General features: G+C 52.0%; 2 protein-coding genes across 3 annotated transcripts; both read left to right on the top strand.

Moving 5' to 3' along the window:
* Window positions 1-1,010: 1,010 nt before the first annotated feature.
* On the top strand, window positions 1,011-15,618 carry Tonsl (tonsoku like, DNA repair protein). 2 transcript variants are annotated; one of them, XM_028778832.1, is made up of 26 exons: window positions 1,011-1,079; window positions 1,160-1,255; window positions 1,346-1,488; window positions 1,925-2,108; window positions 2,340-2,469; window positions 2,756-2,927; window positions 3,014-3,128; window positions 3,659-3,804; window positions 3,921-4,073; window positions 4,349-4,474; window positions 4,722-4,908; window positions 6,355-6,437; window positions 6,542-6,631; window positions 7,068-7,140; window positions 7,251-7,414; window positions 7,492-7,615; window positions 7,698-8,428; window positions 8,519-8,595; window positions 9,062-9,212; window positions 9,314-9,392; window positions 9,857-10,158; window positions 10,344-10,515; window positions 11,189-11,364; window positions 11,701-11,774; window positions 12,152-12,285; window positions 15,356-15,618. In XM_028778832.1, exons 1-26 carry the CDS (start codon window positions 1,055-1,057, stop codon window positions 15,535-15,537), a joined length of 4,089 nt encoding a protein of 1,362 aa, XP_028634665.1. In that variant the 5' UTR covers window positions 1,011-1,054; the 3' UTR covers window positions 15,538-15,618. The 2 variants fall into 2 exon arrangements, with proteins under 2 accessions (XP_028634665.1, XP_028634664.1); XM_028778831.1 differs by having other exon boundaries at window positions 1,044-1,079; window positions 9,059-9,212; window positions 15,356-15,561.
* A 118-nt stretch (window positions 15,619-15,736) lies between these two features.
* On the top strand, window positions 15,737-19,868 carry Vps28 (VPS28 subunit of ESCRT-I). The gene is made up of 10 exons (XM_028778826.1): window positions 15,737-15,865; window positions 16,827-16,896; window positions 17,402-17,430; window positions 17,534-17,571; window positions 17,851-17,940; window positions 18,509-18,614; window positions 18,731-18,832; window positions 19,310-19,363; window positions 19,455-19,546; window positions 19,630-19,868. Exons 1-10 carry the CDS (start codon window positions 15,743-15,745, stop codon window positions 19,745-19,747), a joined length of 822 nt encoding a protein of 273 aa, XP_028634659.1. The 5' UTR covers window positions 15,737-15,742; the 3' UTR covers window positions 19,748-19,868.
* Window positions 19,869-20,222: the final 354 nt, after the last annotated feature.

Here is a 20,222-nt window from a genome sequence, read left to right as displayed (position 1 = left end):
GACAGCCAGGGCTACACAGAGAAACCCTGTCTCAAAAAACCAAACAAATAAAAAAAAATAAAATAAATAAAAATAAAAAAGGGTGCTGGCTGAAGTTGTCTTGGGAAAAACTCAGATTTGATTTTCAGCACCCACGTGGTGGTTCATAACTGTATGTACCACCAGTTTTATTAATTAATTAATTTATTTATTTTAAAAACTTGCTCACTAAGTTTTTTTCACAAATGTATGTGGTATGTGCTTTAATTTCTAGAGGAAGTGGGGGTAGCATTACAGGACACCTGTAATTAAAACGCAGGTTGGGAGCCGGAAAGTTGGCTCGGTAGTTAAGAGCATACACTACTCTTGCAAAGGACCCAAGTTCGGTTCCCAGCATCCAAACGATGACTCACAACAAGCTCTAACTCCTGTTCCAAGGGATCAGTTGCCCTTGTCAAGCTTCTTCAAGCCTCTTCAGCCACTAGGCACACGGGAGGTGCACATATAGGTAAACGCATACATGAAATTAAAATATAATTTTTTCTCTCTCTCTCTGTAGCATTGGCTTTACGGGAATTCGCTTTGTAACCCAGGCTGGTCTCAAATTTAGAGATCTGCCTGTCTCGGCCTCCTGAGTGCTGGGATTAGAGGCGTGTGCCACCAAGCCCGTCTAATCCAAAAAAAAAAAAAAAAAAAAGGCAGGTAGATTTCAGGGTAGAAGGGTCAGTGGTGCCCACACGCTGTCTGTAGTCCAGGTAACTCACCCGAAGGGGTCTGTAAATGAGGATACTGCCTGCCTGGGTGCCCCCGCACTGTCAGCCAGCACAGCCTTGAAGGCCCAGATCTCACCCAACAGACCTTCTGCTCCCTGATCGCGCCACAGTTGAGCTCGTCGGACTACAAATCCCAGGAGGCCTGGTGTCTACAGCACTTGGGCCACCGATAGGGCGGGGTTAAGCATGCGCTCAGAAGACTGGGTTGGGCCCTGCATGTTAGGGGTGGAGCGAAATAATGGGCGTGGGCTCAGGGAAGCGCGGGAAGTCCAGGTTTTCGCGGCGGTGGTGGCTGTGTGACTATGACTCTGGAACAGGAGCTTCGCCGTGAGTATTTTGGGGCGTGCATGTCGGGACGCAGGAAGTGAATCGGGTCCTGGGTTAGACCTGATTCTCTTTTCCGGCAGAGCTGAGCAAGGCCAAGGCCAGGGCCCAAAGGAATGGACAACTGCGCGAGGAGGCAGACTGCTGCCACCAGCTGGGGGAGCTGCTGGCTAGCCATGGTGAGCTGGAGCGGCGAGAGGGCGGGCTGGCGGCAGGGGACTGGCTGGGTGGTGGAGCACCTAGAGCACCCCACGCCCCTCTTCCGGCAGACCGCTTCAAGGAAGCTTTGGAGGAGCACCAGCATGAGCTACATCTGCTAGAGAGCGTCCAGGATACCCTAGGTTGCGCTGTGGCCCACCGCAAGATCGGAGAGCGGCTGGCTGAAATGGAGAATTATTCTGCTGCTCTGAAGGTACAGGGCCTTCACTTCTTGTGGAGGAGAGAGGGCTAGTATACAAGTGAGTATTCGGAGACTTCTGACCTGGCAGTCAGTCACACCCTTATGTCTACTGGGGGCGCTGCCTGGCTCTTAGTGGGGGGATGGATGGGTTGTGACAACTGAAAGAGGAAGACTCAGGACCCACTGCTATTTCGAGCAACACTCCAGGCAGCCTTTAGTGTTTTCACATGACAACACTGCTACAGGGCAGAACAGCCATTACCATATGCAGTCCTTTGCTCAGAAAAGATAGGACATGGGTATAGCCAAATGTCAAAATTTGGGAAACAGCAGGTTCTCTTTTATAAGAGTAGCTTCCTCTGGTATGAGACTGCTGGGGTTGCATGGAGTCGGGTCACATCAATTGGGTTTTTTTGTTGTTTTGTTTTGTTTTGTTTTCCTACATCAGCACCAGCATCTCTACCTGGATCTGGCTGGTTCCCTGTCAAACCACACTGAACTGCAGAGAGCCTGGGCCACCATTGGCCGCACTCATCTGGATGTGTATGACCACTGCCAATCAAGAGATTCCTTGCTGCAGGCACAGGCTGCCTTTGAGAAGAGCTTGGCTATTGTGGATGAGAAACTAGAGGGTAGGTGCCCTTTCCCTGGATTCTCCTCATATCCTGCATTCTGGGCCCTCCCTTTCCAAGGCCTGTGTTGCTGTTCAGCTTGAACCTGTCGGGCGTCTGCTCCTTCTCTGTATACTCTATCTGCAGCAGACTTCTGGCTCACTCAATAAGAGATGGGATAAGGGGTGGGAGCACCTGAAAGCCCCGTACCCAGAGGAGGTGACTGAGTTCCTAAAGGTGTTATTTTTCCAGGGATGCTGACCCAGCGGGAACTGAGTGAGATGAGGACCCGTCTTTACCTCAATCTGGGCCTCACCTGTGAGAGTCTGAAGCAGACAGCCCTGTGCAACAGCTACTTCAAAAAGAGCATCTTTCTCGCTGAGTGAGGAGGCACCATCCCTGTTCCCAAGAGGGAGTAGGTGGTCCCCTGGGATCCTTCCAAGAGGGCAGTTTGCTTAAGTTGTTCATTTGCCATGTACATTTATGCTGCAGGCTGAGGAGAAGCAGATTTAGGCCTGAAACTGCAGCATGGTAGAGCCGGGGTCTATGTGGTGTTAATAGCCATAACCGGTTGGACATCAGTAGTATCCATAGGTATTTCGGTGTCTGCTGTTCCAAGGCTGGTGGACATTGGACACTCTGAGCTCCTGGTACTCCATCCTCCACAGGCAGAACCGTCTCTATGAAGATCTGTTCCGGGCCCAATACAACCTGGGTGCCATCCACTGGCGCGGAGGGCAGCACTCTCAGGCCATGCGCTGCTTGGAGGGGGCCCGGGAATGTGCTCGCGCCATGAAGAAGAGATTCATGGAAAGCGAATGTTGCATGCTACTCTCTCAGGTATCTCTCCTCTTATCTTTTATCCTTGGCTTGGGCTTGGGCCTTAGTGAGTCTACAGGCCTTAGGTTTTTTTCCCCTCTTTCCAGGTGCTCCAAGATCTGGGGGACTTCCTGGCTGCCAAACGAGCCCTGAAGAAGGCCTATAGGTTGGGCTCCCAGAAGCCGAACCAGAGAGTGGCTGTCTGTCAGAGTCTCAAGTATGGTGAGGCTGCTTGGGGGCCTGGAACCGAGCCCCAGAGATCGGAGCTGCTCTCCTAGCAGGAGAGACCCAGCTTATGTTCTTGGGGAAATGGCACTATGGACATGAGCCTGACAGACATCAAGGGTAGCTTTCTGTCCGTTGGAGACCCTTGCTTTTGTCTAAGCCTGCTGCACAGGGTGTCTGGGACACTAGAGGCTGTGTGGGAAACCAACTGGACCTTTGACACAAAGCAACATTAGCAAATGGTAGCACGGATGGCACAGATGGCATACTGTGCTCCAGAGACTGACAGTGACAGTCATTAGTGTTCAGATCTTCAGACAAAGCACTGTTCTAGGCTGTTAAGCATACTTACTCTTCTAACCTTCAAAAGTTCCAAGTGATCAATTTCCCCTCTACCTACTTTTATCAGTAGTCACACTGAGACACTTCCCCTGGTTCCCAGGCTGAGGAATATGGCTGGTGGGTGGTAGGCTGTGGTTGGGGCCCATACTGTGTGACTGCCCCTCACTAGAGAATCTCTTCAACAGTATTGGCAGTGATCCAGCTGCAGCAGCAGCTGGAAGAGGCTGAGGGCAATGATCTTCAAGGTGCCATGGCTATCTGTGAGCAGTTGGGGGACCTTTTCTCCAAAGCGGGTGACTTTCCCAAGGCGTCTGAGGCTTACCAGAAGCAGGTGAGTTACATGCACGCGTACACACACACACACACATACACACACACACACACAGCGGGAGGAGAGGGACAGCGTCATACAAACGGAGTCTGAGACTTACCGTGCTGCCTTCCTAGCTGCGCTTTGCTGAGCTGCTGAACAGACCCGATCTCGAGCTGGCTGTCATCCATGTATCCCTGGCCACCACTCTGGGAGACATGAAGGATCACCACAAGGCAGTACATCACTATGAGGAAGAGCTGAGGCTGCGCAGGGGCAGTGCCCTGGAGGTGACACACCCTCATCCCCTGTGGCCACACACACGGGTGTATTTTTGTGGCTCTACTTTGAGCCCACCATTCTCCAGTAATGAGTGTGAGTCAATGCTTCCCCGAGAAAGGCTGTTCCTTCCAAGGACTGCCATGGTCTGTCGACTGGAGATAGGACAGAGACAAAGCAGATCTTCCAGTTTCATATAAGCAGCTAAGGGAAGCTCGCTTATGGCTGTGGGCAGCTGGGTGTGGCAGGCACCCACTGACCTTGTGTTTTTCCCTCTCTGCTTCAGGAAGCTAAGACTTGGTTCAACATTGCACTGTCACGTGAGGAAGCTGGTGATGTCTATGAGGTGCTAGCTCCATGTTTCCAGAAGGCTTTTTGCTGTGCCCAGCAGGCCCAGCGGTTCCAGCTGCAGGTATGAGAGCCCATCCCACCAGGATTGGATCCCCAAATCTAGCTTTCTTTTTTTTCCTGGTTTTTGACCTTAAGGTCTTACTCATGATATGGCCTGGCCTGTTTTTGTATTTTTACTTTGAGACAGAGTCTCACTAAGTTGCCCAAACTGCCCTTGAAGTTAGAATTCTTCTGCCTTAACCTATCTTTCCTTGCTATAACTGCTCTTTGTGGTCCTTCTTGTTCAACTGGACATCTCTGCTCCACAGAGGCAGATCTTACAGCACCTTTATACTGTGCAACTAAAGTTGCAGCCCCAAGAAGCCCGTGACACTGAAATTAGACTGCAGGAACTGAGTATGGCAAAAGACACAGAGGAAGAGGAGGAAGAGGAGGAGGAGGAGGAGGAAGCCAGTGAGACCCTGGAGACCAGTGAACTGGAGCTCTCAGAGAGCGGTGAGGGCCAAATGCTGCCTTGTGTTCTGGGGTTGGCTGCACATGCCCTTTCTGCCTGCTCCTGCTCTGGCATGACGGCTGTGATGTGCTGGAGATGTGTATTTATGGAGCCTGCAGACCCGAGGGGGTGACAACGCTGCAGTTAGGTGGGGATGACCTACGCTTCTGTGGAAGTGCATGGAGGAGGCGGGGCACGTATATGGAGCATGGGACATGGTGATCAGGAGCTCTGTGCAGAAAGAACTGGTCAGGGGCAGAGTGGGCATCAGACACAAGGATTCTGTCTGACCACCACCCAGCTGAGAGTCAGTTGTTTGGGGTCAAAGCCTAAGGAGATGATCCTATTAGATAGTATCCTGGATGACCTTATGGTGACAGGCTGTGGTTGGGCCCCCATGCTGTGCTGCTCCTTTATGAGACTTGTCCAGCAGGGTTGGTAGTGATCCAGCTGCTGCAGCCTATGCCTGAAACTCAAGACCAGTGTGCTGAGGGGTCTGGTGGTACAGTACTAGGAACAAGAGCATCTTCACTCTGTGGGGCAAGGCAGGCGGGAGGCTATGGAGCTGAGGTCTGGTTTCTAGCAGGGTAGTGGTCATGCAAGACCCAACTGTGAGGTTTGTGGATTAGATTCCTAAAAAAACCTTGACTTCAAGTTGGAACTTACAGGACTGGAGCCTCAGTTCCTGGGAGGTTGGGCCGTGTCTTAAAAGAGGAGACAGACCGAATATTGGTATTTTCAGTGTAATGAGGGAGAAGAAAGAGGCAGGTACTTCAGCTTTAGGGAATGTCCTTCAGCTGGTGGCCACATCCATAAGAGAGAGCAGAGAAGAAAACAGAGAAAGGACTGGTGGATCCGGCCTATAAAAGAGCCTCTGAGAAGAATCATTAGTAATGGGAGAAGTCCAGAGACCAGTGAGACACAAGGTTACAGGCTAAGCAGGTGACTTACCCTCATAAGGGAAAGGCTATAATGAAGACTGATCTGCAGGGCGGGCCCTGGGGTATGAGCCAACACATGATGAACAGGACTTGAGTGGGCAATTCCTCCGAAGATGGGGCAGAAAGGCAGCTAGCTGCCTATCTTTATTTAGCCCCTGTGTGTAGTGCAGTCGTGAGATAGAAGCGGGTTAGCTGGGAGGTGGTGGCGCACACCATTAATCCCACTACCAGGAGGCAGAAGCAAGCAGATCTGTGAGTTCGAGGCCAGCATGGTCCACAGAGCAAGGTCCAAGACAGCCAGAGAAAGCTTGTCTTGAAAAACCATAAACAAACAAGTAGGAGCAGGCTCCTGGTGGAGTTGGGTTGGGCTGGGAGTCAGCTTTGCTTCACCTGGCTACAGAGCTCACAGAGCCCAGAGTCTGCCTTCCTGCTTGTGGCTGCTCTGCTCTAGAGATCAGGGGAGCTAGAATACCATAGGCTCCGGGTCAGCAGACGTAACTCTTCTAGAGGATGATGCTGATGGCCTGTCTCAGCAGCTGGAGGAGGATGAGGAGCTTCAGGGCTGTCTGGGCCGGCGGAAGGTAAACAAGGTGAGGACCACATGCCTCCCCCTTCCATTGCCCAGCAGCTCTGTACCCAGCAATACTTACGCCCCTCACACTTCTGCCCCATGTCGGGGCAACTACACTTACAGTGGAACCGGCGCAACGACATGGGAGAGACCCTGCTGCACCGAGCTTGCATTGAAGGCCAGCTGCGCCGTGTCCAGGATCTTGTGAAGCAGGTAGGCAAAATCCCTAGAGAGATCACTGAACCCTTACTTCCTCAGGGAGGTACAGACCCAGGCAGTATCTCCTTTATAGCATAGAAGAGATGCCAAGTACCTGTCTAGCGTTCGTGCTGTGGGTGAATGGCCTAGCCAGGATGAGAATGGCCAACAGACTAAGAACCTTGGTATCTTCCCTCCTGTTCTAAGTAAGCCCTGTAGTCAGGCACTGTTTGTACCAAGGTGTAGGATGGCACATGGACTAGGAGTGTACCATGATAGTGCAGCCAGCCAAACACCAGGAGGGGCAGGGCATAGCCTCATTTTCTTTGGAAACACCTAAAGGGAAAGAAGGCTATATCAAGGAGTAAGTCTTTGAGGCCTGCTCTGGGCTTTAGTCACAAATCTGTGCTAAGACCAGGGCCAGGACCCATCCCTCTTTCCTTGGTCCTAGGGGCATCCCCTGAGTCCCCGAGACTACTGTGGCTGGACACCTCTCCATGAAGCATGCAACTTTGGGCATCTTGGTAAGTAATGTCAGGCCAAGCCCAAGACAGACATGTGGGTCAGGAGGTAAGTATGGATGGTACTGGGAGCTGAGTTCATGTGCTCCACCACCCCCACCCCCCACTCCCAGAGATTGTGCGCTTCCTTCTGGACCATGGAGCAGCAGTGGATGACCCAGGTGGCCAGGGATGTGACGGCATCACGCCCCTGCATGATGCCCTCAACTGTGGCCACTTTGAGGTAGCTGAGCTACTCATTGAGCGAGGGGCATCCGTAACTCTCCGTACCAAGAAGGTGAGGCAGGGCGTGGGCAGCGAGGGCAGGGACTAGGTAGAGTCTGTTGTTCCTCTGCTCAACTGAGTGCCGCTCAGGGTCTCAGCCCACTGGAGACACTGCAGCAATGGGTGAAACTGTACTTCAGGGACCTTGACCTTGAGACAAGACAGAAAGCCACATCCATGGAGAGGAGGCTCCAGATGGCCTCTGCAGGCCAAGGTAAACAGGGCCTCCTCTACCTCTCCTTGTTTCTAGTCCTAAAAGTGAGTTCCTGTCTCATGATTTATTCTGTCTTCCTCAGCTTCCCACAGCTCCCCTGCCCTCCAGACCGTTCCAAGTAACAATCTATTTGACCCTGAGACCTCTCCTCCCTCAAGCCCCTGTCCAGAACCCTCACCATATACTCCTAGACCTCCAGAGGCCTCTCCAGCCCCTGCTAAGGTCTTTCTGGAGGAAACTGTGTCTGGAGTGTCCAGACCTCGAAAGAACAGGCACAGGCCAACCAGCAGCAGTAGCAGCTCAGAGGATGAGGACGACATAAGTCCCTGCAGGCCATCTCAGAAAAGACCGAGACATACCACACAGCAGGGTGAAGCCAAGACTCCTGACCCATCTAAAAGTAGAGAGACAGCCACATCAAGTGCTTGCCGGGCTGCTTACCAAGCAGCCATCCGAGGCGTGGGCAGTGCCCAGAGCCGTCGCTTGGTGCCTAGCCTGCCTCGGGGGTCAGAGGAAGTCCCTGCCCCCAAGACTCCACTCATTCCTGAGGAGGAATACCTGACTGGGGAATGGCTGGAAGTAGATACACCTCTGACCCGCAGCAGCAGGCCCAGTACCTCAGTGTCAGACTATGAGCAATGCCCTGCAAGGCCCCAGACTCGTGCCAGGCAGAGTCGCCCAACAAGTCTTGATGGTTGGTGTACACGGACTAAAGCAGGAGATGGCCGCTTGGCTGCAGAATCTACGGAGAACCCCAGCGTGCCTAGGACCTCAGGACCCAACAAGGAGAATTGTGTGGCAGGCCAGCCTTTGGTGGGTACACAAGCAGTCTTTAGCATGGGACAGGTGCAGGTAGAGACTTCTGTCATCTGACTGTCCCCTCCCTCTGTCCTTACCTGCTAGCTTCTGGTCCAGCCCCCTCCCATCCGGGTTCGCGTTCAAATTCAGGATAACCTTTTCCTCATCCCTGTCCCACACAGGTAAGGCACATGCTCTCCCCATCTCCAATCCCTTCCGTCTGTCATGCAGCTCTGCCTGGGGTAACAGCAGTTTGGTACACAGCATCCTTATGTACATATCAGGAAGCGATGTGTATGCCCTTGGACTTGGGATTCTACTCCCTGGAGCCCCAGGGGGCCTTACACAGGCTCAAGCAGGGATCCACAGCACAGCCTAGGAAGCTTCTATGGGCCTTAGAAATGGCCAGAAATCCCAGTACTCAGGAGGCAGATGCAGGCAGATGTCTGTGAGTTTGAGGTCAGCCTGCTCTACCGAGCAAGTTCGAGGACAGCCTGGGCTACACACAAACCCTGTCTTGAGGGGTTTGGGGGGAAGGCTATTTATCCAGAGGAGAGGTGCAAAGCACAAGTGAATGAGTTGGAGATCCCGGATCACCAAAGCAGGACCCCAGGGCATCTGAGCTCAGCGTGCTGTTCTCTTTAGCAGTGATGTCCGTTCCGTGGCTTGGCTAGCAGAGCAAGCCGCCCAGCGCTACTTCCAAACTTGTGGGCTACTCCCAAGGCTCACCCTACGGAAGGATGGAGCACTGCTGGCCCCACAGGACCCCATCCCTGATGTGCTACAGAGTGATGATGAGGTGAGCAGCAGGGCGAGAGGCCACGGGCACAGGCTACCATGGGCACAGGCTACCTGTGTTTGCTAGGCATTGCAGGGCTGTTCACCACATGTACACTCTAGGTGTTGGCTGAAGTAACTTCATGGGACCTTCCTCCACTGAAGGACCGCTACCTCAGAGCCTGCCAGAGCCTGGGACAAGGTGAGCTAGCCCTGCCTTAGGATGGAGGCCTATGCAAGAGGAGCTGGGCCTGTAGTCCCCATCTACCCTGCAGATACATATATCTGAGGAAACCCAGGTCTCCTCCAACCTTCATACCTGTTACCCTCATGTGGGTGACAGGTAGGGGCAGACAGTTCTAAGATCATGGGCCCTTGGGATGAGAGTTCCTAAAGCAACCTAAGCCACGGGTAAAGCCCAGGGAGGAGTCTGAGGGACACTGGAAGTCACCTAAAGCTGGAGACTGGAAGATGTAAGTGTGGCTGAAGGAGATCAGAGGGCCCCCCCCCCAGATTTATATGCAAGCTCCTTGCAGGATAATAAATCCAAGGCTTTTAGGAATGGGCTCAGTATTACTGCCTGAACCATTTTACTTTGCCTGGAGGATTCGGAGAGCAGGTTTAAGCTCTGGCCCTGGTGACCTGACCCTATATCTCTCTTCTTAGGAGAGCACCAGCAAGTGCTGCAGGCCATGGAACACCAGAGTTCAAGCCCTGCATTTAGTGCCTGTTCCCTGGCCTTGTGCCAAGCCCAGCTCACACCCCTCCTGAGGGCCCTCAAGTTACACACAGCGCTCCGGGAGCTACACCTTGCTGGGAACCGACTGGGTGATGCGTGTGCTACTGAGCTGCTGGCCACCCTGAGCACCATGCCTAACCTGGTCCTCCTCAATCTCTCTTCCAATCACTTGGGCCAGGAAGGTCTGCGTCAACTTGTCGAAGGCTCCTCAGGCCAGGCTGCTTTGCAGGTACTGACCCAGCGTACCGGAGGCCAACAGCTACAGGGTATCTCTATTCCTACTCAGCCATTCATTGGTGGTGTGGTGCATCTGGGAGAGCTAGGCAGTGTGTGTCCCTGGAATGGGACCCCTGTGGAGACCAGACTCTTTATGGGAAATCTGTGAGCTCAGTGCCCATCCCATATCTTCCTTAGAACTTGGAGGAACTGGACTTGAGTATGAATCCACTCGGAGATGGTTGTGGCCAGGCCCTGGCCTCTCTTCTGCGGGCCTGCCCCACACTCAGCACCCTGCGCCTACAGGCCTGTGGCTTCAGCCACAGCTTCTTCCTGAGCCACCAGGCTGCTCTGGGTAGCGCCTTCCAAGGTAAGATGATCAGTTAAGTGTATTCCCTGAGCCCAGTGTTGAGAAAATTCAAGACCTTGAGCAGACAGGTCCCAGGATATCAGGATCTGGCTTCTCAGGGGGAGGGCCAGTTCCTATTAGGACCCTTGTAGATAAGGGATAACCCATGTAAAGCTGGGGTTCCATCAGAAATTAGTACTTGACGAGCTTTGGCCGTTCTCAGAACTCATTACACCCCTCCCCCCATCACAAGTCGGATTTCAGCGAGGCCATGTCTACACTCAGAGTTCCTCTATATCCGTGGCTTAAGCTCACCACTTTCCTGAGCGCATTTCATCGTGAGCCCATGATTCAGTGACATGACCCCAGTATAGAGGGCTGAGGACTGGGGCTGCCCAGTGGAGCCCAGCAGAGGGAGGGGCCTGGGATTAGGTGGGAATGGTCAGGGCAGTGTCCTGACTTTCCCTCACAAATGTCCCGGCCTGGAGCTTCCTGCCCACCAGCCAGGAATACAGAATGGTAAAAACTGGGCTCAGAGACTGGACAAAAGCCATTGCTCTGCCATTTCCCCACAAAAAATTCAGGGGTAACAGTTTCTCTAAAGGACTCATGAGGTTTCTGGGGTCAGAACTCAAGGGTGGGGAATGGGCAGGGGGTACCAAATGGGTTAACAAGAAGTTCTTCTGCTACACAGATGCTCAGCACCTGAAGACCTTGTCCTTATCCTACAATACGCTCGGCGCTCCTGCCCTGGCAAGGGTGCTGCAGAGCTTACCGGCCTGTACCCTCCTACATTTGGAGCTTAGCTCTGTGGCAGCCAGCAAGAGCAACTCGAGTCTCATAGAACCTGTTATCAAATACTTGACCAAGGTATGAGCTATGGAGTAGACTGCCAACCCAGAACAGAAGGACCCAAAACTGGAGACCCAGTCCCACAGCTGAAACCCTGCCGTGTTGTGCAGTCTGAGGAAAGGGCTGGGGGTTGGGGAGAACACCCATGGACTCCTGGGAGTCAGGTGGTGGTACTTCAGGCAAGTTCCAAGGCACACGCCAGGCCTGTTGGTCTTTACAAGGCATCTATAACCTATAGCCTGGAAGAGAGGCGTTTCCTTTCCATCTCCAAACAGCTTGGTGGTGGGTCTCTGCTGGGAGGATGGTGGGCGGGTGCCCACTAGGCATGGCCTTGTGCCCTGTTCTTACCTCCAGGAAGGTTGTGCTCTGGCCCACCTAACCCTGTCTGCAAACTGCCTGAGTGACAAGGCTGTGAGAGACCTGAGCAGGTAACACTGACTTCTGTGAGGGAGCCTGACATGAAGATGGGTCAAGTGGTGTCACCTCTTTCTGATATCCACGGTCTCCAGGGATGACCCTGGCAGGCATATTTACCCTCAAGTTTCTTGCCATGCCCCTGTGGTTTGAGAACTCCCCACTCTGGTCTATTCTTTATTTTCCTTGATAAAGCATTCTCTCCCCACCCCAGATCCTGCCCCTAGAGCAGGAACTGGATAGAGCTGGCCACTGCAGTCTTCCCTCTGCCTGGTGCTGTAGAGGTCCTGCTTGGTCCTTGGCTCCAAGTCAAGGGCCAGGCAGCCTTCCTTAGTACTAAAGCGAGGGCTTGCCCTGCAGGCTCATGCCTTCACTTCCCATGTCATTGTAGATGTCTCCCTTGCTGCCCCTCACTCACCTCTCTGGACCTGTCTGCCAACCCTGAGGTCAGCTGTGCCAGCCTGGAGGAGCTCCTGTCTGCCCTACAAGAGCGGTCCCAAGGCCTCAGCTTCCTAGGCTTGTCAGGTAAGGACTAGGAACAACAATGGCTCCTGCTCACTGTGCCTCACCTAACACAGGGCTTACTCTCCAGGGATCTGCCAGCGGAAGGGGCAGTCACTGCCATTAGCCAGGCTCCACGAGGCTGTCATGGAGAAGGGCAGTTTGGTGTAACCAGGGCAAGGAGTGAGACTGACTGGTGACTCAGAGTATGGCAGGAAGGGACCAAGTGTGACTCATACATATAACCCAGCACTGGAAGCTAAGGCAGACGACCTCAAACATGGCCTGAGCTACATAGTAAAGACCTCTCTCTCAAAAAATAAAAAAATAAAATTAATAATAATGATAAACCAAAGGAGGGTGGGAACAATGGTGAACACTTAGGGGTGCTCTTTCAGAGACCCCATTTCAAATCTCAGCATCCACATGGCAGCTCACAACCTTTGTAACTCCAGTTCCAAGAGATCTGGAGCTGCCTTCTGGCCTCTGCAGACAGCCTGGTTTCACATGGTACACGGATATACAAGCAAATGAAATTAAAACATAAAAGCAATATTTTTAAAAAATTTACATTTATTTTAGTTTTTTGAGACAGGGTTTCTCTATGTAGCCTAGCTGTCCTGGAACCAGGCTAGCCTCGAACACAAAGAGACTCACCTGCCTCTGCGCCTCTGCACCTCTGCCTCTCTCTGCCTCTCTCTGCCTCTCCCTGCCTCTCCCTGCCTCTCCCTGCCTCTCCCTGCCTCTCCCTGCCTCTCTGCCTCTCTACCTCTGCCTCTGCTGTCCTGGGATTAAAGGTGTGCGCCACCACTGCCATGTATATGAGCACACTGTAACTGTCTTCAGACACACCAGAAGAGGGCATCAGATCTATTACAGATGGTTGTGAGCCACCACGTAGTTGCTGGGAATTGAAGTCAGAAGAACATCCAGTGCTCTTAACTGCTAAGCCATCTCTCCCCAAAATAAAATGTTAATGAAAATAAATAAGATTAAGGGCCTTTCCCACAGGTATATTTCTTTGATTTTTCAAGACAGGGTTTCTCTATGTAGCCCTGGCTGTCCTGGAACTCACTCTGTAGACCAGGCTGGCCTTGAACTCAGAAATCTACCTGCCTCTGCCTCCCAAGTGCTGGGATTAAAGGTACGCACCACCACTGCCTGGCTCCCACAGGGATATTTCTTCATTCCTTTTAAAAACTGTATTTGCATTTTTTGTTTTATTTATTTATTTTTTGGTTTTTCGAGACAGGGTTTCTCTGTGTAGCCTTGGCTGTCCTGGAACTCACTTTGTAGACCAGGCTGGCCTCAAACTCAGAAATCCACCTGCCTCTGCTTCCCCAAGTGCTGGGATTAAAGGCATGCACCACCACTGCCCAGCTACTTTTTTTTATTATTATTATTTAAATAAGTACACTGTAGCTGTCTTCAGACACACCAGAAGAGGGCATTGGATCCCATTACAGATGGTTGTGAGCCACCATGTCTTTGCTGAGAATTGAACTCAGGACCTCTGGAAGAGCAGACAGTGCTCTTAACCTCTGAGCCATCTCTCCAGCCCTTTATTTTTCTCTTGTGTCATAAATTTTTGTTTCTTCAGATTTTTGTTGTTTTGTTTTCAAACAGGGTTTCTCTGTGTATGTCTGGCTATCCTGGAACTCACTGTGTAGAGCAGAATAGCCTTGAACTCAAAGAGATCTGTCTGTCTCTGCCTCCTGAGTTCTGGGGCTAAAGGTGTGCACCACCATTTTCTTTTGTGCAGCCTTCTCTTTTGGCTAAGAACAGTTTATTCCTTTTCAGTGAGAATCATCTTATTGAGGTGGGGGTTGGGGGGAACTCAATGGGCTAGTCCACCATGGACTATAAGTTCAACAGTGCTTCTTTGCTTTGTGACTAGAGAGAATCTATATCCAAACCCCATAAGTTCATCAAAGCCAGCACTCTCTGGGGGCCACTGACTAACTGGCATCTTTCAACTCCACCTTTATAGACCTCTGGAACAGCGCGCATTGCTTCCTTAAAGTGGCATTTTTCAGATACACATGCATCCCCCTCACAGCCTAGGCAGCTCCACAGGTATTAAAATGAACATAATGAAAACAAAACAAAAAAAGCTGGGCACTGGTGGCGCACGCCTTTAATCCCAGCACTTGGGAGGCAGAGGCAGGCGGATTTCTGATTTCGAGGCCAGCCTGGTCTACAGAGTGAGTTCCAGGACAGCCAGGGCTACACAGAGAAACCCTGTCTCGAAAAACCAAAATAAATAAATAAATAAAATAAAATGAACATAATGATCTGAACCTCCTTTTGGAGTCCGGGGTTGTTTGTTGTTTTTTTGAAACAGGGTTTCCCTGTAGTCCTGGCTGTTCTGGAACTCTGTAAAGGTTCCTGTCTACCTGGAGAGAAGTGAGATTAAAGGCCGGTGCCACCAGTGCAGGCATGATTTGGACCTCTTACATGGTTTTGTGGGGTTTTCTGGGTCAAGAGAGTACCAGATCGTGGCCACAGGAAGCCTTCCTTCCTCATTGTCAGGAAGGTGGGAGCCAGTCAAAACAGTGCAAGCTCCACTGAAGGGGTGCTGGCTCTCAATCTGTCCCTGTCCCCTCCCTCCCTCCTTCCTGGCAATAGGGATTACTTGCACATTCATACAGTACCCACTAATAAGGTGGCTTGTTCTGTCACACCAAAGGATTCTCCACCTTAGAGATGTACCTGATGGCATGGCATTGCCTTGCCCAGCTGAGATTTGAGGATGGCAGGCTGAGCCCTTGGAGGATAAAGGTTGAGCACAGGAGAGCTCCTGGGTTTTTCCTATACCTCACTCCCCCCACCCCTTCCTACACACTGGTGTTTCTGGCATCTGTGCCCTTTCATCCAGTTTCCTGATATCCTTGAGCCTACTGGGATCTTTGGTTTGGTGGTCAAGTCCTGGCATTCAGTTGCCTCCTGAGATCCTTGGCCCCACAATATACAGATATACTGAATCCTCTTTATAATGAATGGGACAAGCCAAAATGTAGGCTCTGAGGTACACATGAGCACTATGTCTCCTTTGGGTGTGTAAATTAAACCTACCTCCTCCTCACCCCCACAGGCTGCTCTATTCAGGGCCCGCTGAACTCTGACCTCTGGGACAAGATCTTTGTGCAGTTGCAAGAGCTGCAGTTGTGCAGCAAAGACCTGAGCACAAAAGACCGAGACACCCTGTGTCAGAGACTGCCGGAGGGGGCGTGCACACTGGACCAAGGCTCCAAGCTCTTCTTTAAATGCCTCTGATCCTGGCCCTGCTGTTTCTACAAAAAAAAAAAAAAAAAAAAAAAAAAAAAAGCCTTAAAAAAAATAAATTATGCTGCTATCGTTCGTGCGGCTGTCTGTGAAAAGGGTGGGCGAGGTGAGACTTAAAAGCCTCGACAGGCGGAGCTAGCCCAGAGCGCAAGCTCAGGCAAAGAGGGCGAGCGCCGACCTACGGATTGGGCTTGCTATGTGCGTAAGCTCAAGGTTGGAGGATGAGTGCCGAGCTGCCGATCGGGTTTCCCGGCAGGCGCAGGCGGAAAAAGCGAGCACCGAGCTTCTGTCGCCATCTCTGGGACTCCAGACGCCCCAGGTACACAGCGGCGGTGGCCGGGTCCCCTCCTCATAGGACACCTTTGGGTTAGGTGTCCCGGTCCTGTCTCCTTTTGGGCTCAGCGGCCCTTGCCACGCGGCCAGTGTCTCAGTAGGCGATGGGCGCTGTCAGATGGCATTGCTGGGTCACAGCTCAGGTTCCCCTGGCTGTGAGGGTACCCACCTTTCTTCTCCGACTCCACCAGCTGTTCCTAGCTCCTGCGACCGCAGTAGCTCTCGCTCCTCATCAGGCCATTCCATCTCAGTTTGCCTATCTTCCTTGGACATTTGTTTTCACCCCGTTTCAAATCCTGAGGTGTGTCTGAGCTGGCTAAGCCACTGACACCAAGTCCTAATTAGATAGGACCTATCCTGGGCCTTGCCTCCAACACTTATACACCACATCAACCAATAAGCTTGCCTTTATTCATATCTCCAGTATCTCCCACAGAGTTAGGGTAAAACCCACCTCCACACTTCCCCTCCCACAGAGGAAGCCCTGGACACCTAGTTCTCAGTTCATTTCCATTGAAAGGTGTTGCAACAGTGTGCCCTTCCCCTGTGACCAAGATGCTGCCCCAATTCTAACAGCTGCCCTAACCAAGCTAACAGGCAGGACACCCATGGCACTCAGTGTCTGTCCTCAAAGCCTGACTTCCCCATGACAGCCCTTTAGCATCCTCCATCATTCCTGTAGAAAGCAGGAAAGCTGTTCACAATGCCCTGATCCCCAGAGCCCAGTTCTTTTTTTTTTTTTTGGTTTTTCGAGACAGAGTTTCTCTGTGTAGTTCTGGCTGTCCTGGAACTCACTCTGTAGATCAGGCTGGCCTCAAACTCAGAAATCCACCTATCTCTGCCTCCCAAGTGCTGGGATTAAAGGCGTGTGCCACCACCGCCAGGCTCAGAGCCCAGTTCTTAAGGTGTAAGGAGACCCTTGAGTTAGTGCTGGCTTTGCTTCCCAGGTCTCTTGTGCTGTAGCTGCCGGGGCCTGCAGGATGTTTCACGGGATCCCAGCTACTCCTGGTGTTGGAGGTGAGTATAGCCTAAACTAGGAAGTGGAGGAGCCCAGGCTTTCCCTTCTGCAGGAGCTGTTGGGAAAGGACCACACTGCTACCTCTATCCCATATCCATAAGTCCTAGGGAGTGCCTGGGGCCAGAGCTATTTATGCTGGGACTCTGAGGGCCCAGCAATACCCTGCTGGGGAGAGATAATTAGCTCCAGTGTGGCCAGAACCTCTGGCATCCTGGGCAACTCTGGGTCTCTAGCTGTAGGCTGTGAAGCATGTGACAGACTTTTATTTGTATCAAACCTTGTAAACAAACTATGGTCATCTTGGTGGGTGTAGAGAGCTAAAACTAGCGATCTGTAGCCTCTTACAGACCATATTGTTAGGAGGTGAGGCTAGAGCCCCTATTCTGTAGCTTCCTTTGAGCTCTATGGGACATGGCATGGGAGACATCTTGGGACATAACTGAAATAGGCCCGTTGTGAGGTCACCTTGTGACCCCTTGTCTGCTCCTCCTTGCTCTGTTGCAGCCCCTGGGAACAAGCCGGAGCTGTACGAGGTAAGTAGTAGATACTTATCTGGCCATGCCACTGTGGACACCGTATGACTGATCACTGGTTCTGTAACCACCAGTGATGCTGACTGACTTACTTTTCCAACAGGAAGTAAAGCTGTACAAGAATGCTCGGGAGCGAGAGAAGTAAGTCAAGTGTCTAAGCTGCCACTAGCACACACACACACATACACACACACACACACACACACACACGCACTCATCCAGCCTCCATGGCAGGCCCAGCAGTCTCCCAAACCCACCACCACGCTAATGGTTGTGGGGGACATGGGGTCGGGCTTGGGAGATAGTCCCTGAGGAATACCTACCAGGGATGGAGAGATGGGCTGAACTCTGTCATAGGTGCAGAGCAGCAGTTGGCTGCCAAACCTTGGCACTGTGGCCTGATGGATGGCTTGGTCTTAGGTATGACAACATGGCAGAGCTCTTCGCAGTGGTGAAGACAATGCAGGCGCTGGAGAAGGCGTACATCAAGGACTGTGTCACCCCCAATGAGTGAGCAAGCCTGTGGCTTCAGATGTTGGTGGCCACCAGTCCTCAGAAGCGTGTTTCTCCCTTCCACGAAGCTTGTGGGTTCAGTAGGCAGCATAAATGGAGACCAAGCTATGACGGTGTTCCTTGTGGTTACCAGTTTCAGGGCAGGATCTTCTAGGGACCTTTGTAAGGGTGGGTATGGTTCTGACTTCAGAAGGCAACTGGAGCCCTGGGCAGCATTGTCTAAGTTATCAGTGTCAAGTCTAGATGCCCAGTGTGGGTACTGATGCTTTGTCCACAGTTGACAAGCCAGTTTGACTAGACCAGGAGATGCCAGGAGGTCTGACACCTGGTCTAGGGTAACTGGAATAGATATCCACTCTTCTGCTGAGTTCCAGATTGGCCCACACAGATCTCCTGTTGTCGTTGTTTCTGTCCTGCCTCCCTGTTCTCTTCATACACACACCCAAGAGGAATTGGCCCTCCTAGCCTACCATGAAAGCTGCTGCATCTAGAATTGTTGAGGGAGAACATGATGAGCCAAGCTAGAGTGTTTTCAACCTCCAGAAGCAACCGGTCCCCTCTCTAGGTACACTGCAGCCTGCTCCAGGCTCCTGGTTCAGTACAAAGCTGCCTTCCGACAGGTCCAAGGCTCAGAGATCAGCTCCATTGATGAATTCTGCAGAAAGTTCAGAGTGAGTTAGCAAGTCCTCCCTTCCATCGTACAAGAAAGGGTGTGGTGGGATGTGGTGTGAGACCCTGGCCCCCTGGAGGCCCTGTGATGCCCAGTACCCATATCTGTTCTACTCAGTTGGACTGCCCACTTGCTATGGAGAGGATCAAAGAAGACCGACCCATCACTATCAAAGACGACAAGGGCAATCTGAACCGCTGCATTGCAGATGTTGTTTCGGTGTGTCCTACAACTCCTGGGAGGGCCCTGTGGGGATTAGAGAGAAAGGACTATTGGCCTGGGTCAGTCATAAATATATATTCCTGGGGTTTCTGGACCTAAGCAGTACCTTGGGAGGGATCATCTCAGCTGTGAGGAGGATGCGAAACAGCCATAGAGCCTAAGGCCCACCTGACTGAGTTTGTTCCTATGAAGAGGACCACGATCTACTCTGGCAGGACCCTGGCTATATACCCTGTATAGTAGATCTTTCCAGACTCCCAGATTACTCTCACAGTTGTGATCCCAAATGTCCATAGGCCCAGAAGGTCAACAGACAGGTCTTCAGTATAGCCCCCAAGCAGGAAGGAACCTCAGTGCGGGGTGTGGGGAAGAAAATGGGTGGGGGCCTGGCCCTTGTACTTGTAAATAAGCTATAAAAAGTCTCTAAATCCCACTGAGTAAGAGATGACTAATATACATGCTCCCCCACCCCAGCTCTTCATTACAGTCATGGACAAGCTGCGTCTGGAGATTCGAGCCATGGACGAGGTGCAAAAGTTGGGCAGGGAGCCCAGGCCTGGCTGGAGGGGAACAGAGCAAGGTACATAGGGTCTCACGAGGGTAGCACTTGTGTCTGTAGATTCAGCCAGACCTACGGGAGTTGATGGAGACCATGCACAGAATGAGCCACCTACCTCCAGACTTTGAGGGCCGCCAGACAGTCAGCCAATGGTGAGTGGCTTTCCTGAACAGGTGGAGCCTCACGGTGACATCATAGTCCTGCTGCTCATACACAATTGTGCCTGTGCCCCTAGGCTGCAGACCCTGAGTGGTATGTCGGCCTCTGATGAGCTGGATGACTCCCAAGTTCGCCAGATGCTCTTTGACCTGGAGTCAGCTTACAATGCCTTTAACCGCTTCCTACACGCCTGAGCCTCACCGAGGCAGGAATGAGACAATGAAGATGTGACGCCTCAGCCTCCCAGTGTCTACACCAGTCCTAGATGTCTATATTGTCAGGATATCACCCACAATAAAGATCTGTCTAACCTTCCTCTGTGGGCAGCTATGCTGAGCCCGCCCTGTGTGGTATATATATATATATATACATCCTTCTGACCTTGAGGCAGTGCCCTGTCTCCTCAGGGGCACAGAGCTCCTGAAACCATTGCCCTAAACCAGCAAGGGGCCCTACCCCTGTTTCTTATCCCACACATAGAGCAGCTTCTGTGAGAATGATAGCTGGGCAATTATCCACCAAAGAGCAGCTTCAACACCGGAGTAAACTGAAGCCCAGCCTAGAGTCAGTGGGGGCTAGTGCTGATGGCACCTGGCGGGGACTGATGGAAGCCAGCAAGTAGACAAAAGGAAAGAAGAATACATACATACACATATGGTGGATCAAGCA

The sequence above is a fragment of the Grammomys surdaster genome, unplaced genomic scaffold, assembly GCF_004785775.1.
Source record: "Grammomys surdaster isolate TR1022 unplaced genomic scaffold, NIH_TR_1.0 342, whole genome shotgun sequence".
Taxonomy (NCBI): domain Eukaryota; kingdom Metazoa; phylum Chordata; class Mammalia; order Rodentia; family Muridae; genus Grammomys; species Grammomys surdaster.
Note: the sequence above shows the minus strand (reverse complement) of the source record. Positions and strands in the feature narration are given on the sequence as shown.

Coding starts and splice junctions, on each gene's coding strand:
- Tonsl (XM_028778831.1), top strand. CDS start 1,055: ATGACTCTGGAACAGGAGCTTCGCC. Junction 10,159..10,343: donor CAGGCCAGGCTGCTTTGCAG/GTACTGACCCAG, acceptor TATCTTCCTTAG/AACTTGGAGGAACTGGACTT. Junction 12,286..15,355: donor CAGCTTCCTAGGCTTGTCAG/GTAAGGACTAGG, acceptor TCACCCCCACAG/GCTGCTCTATTCAGGGCCCG.
- Vps28 (XM_028778826.1), top strand. CDS start 15,743: ATGTGCGTAAGCTCAAGGTTGGAGGATGAGTGCCGAGCTGCCGATCGG. Junction 17,431..17,533: donor ACAAGCCGGAGCTGTACGAG/GTAAGTAGTAGA, acceptor CTTTTCCAACAG/GAAGTAAAGCTGTACAAGAA. Junction 18,615..18,730: donor AATTCTGCAGAAAGTTCAGA/GTGAGTTAGCAA, acceptor TGTTCTACTCAG/TTGGACTGCCCACTTGCTAT.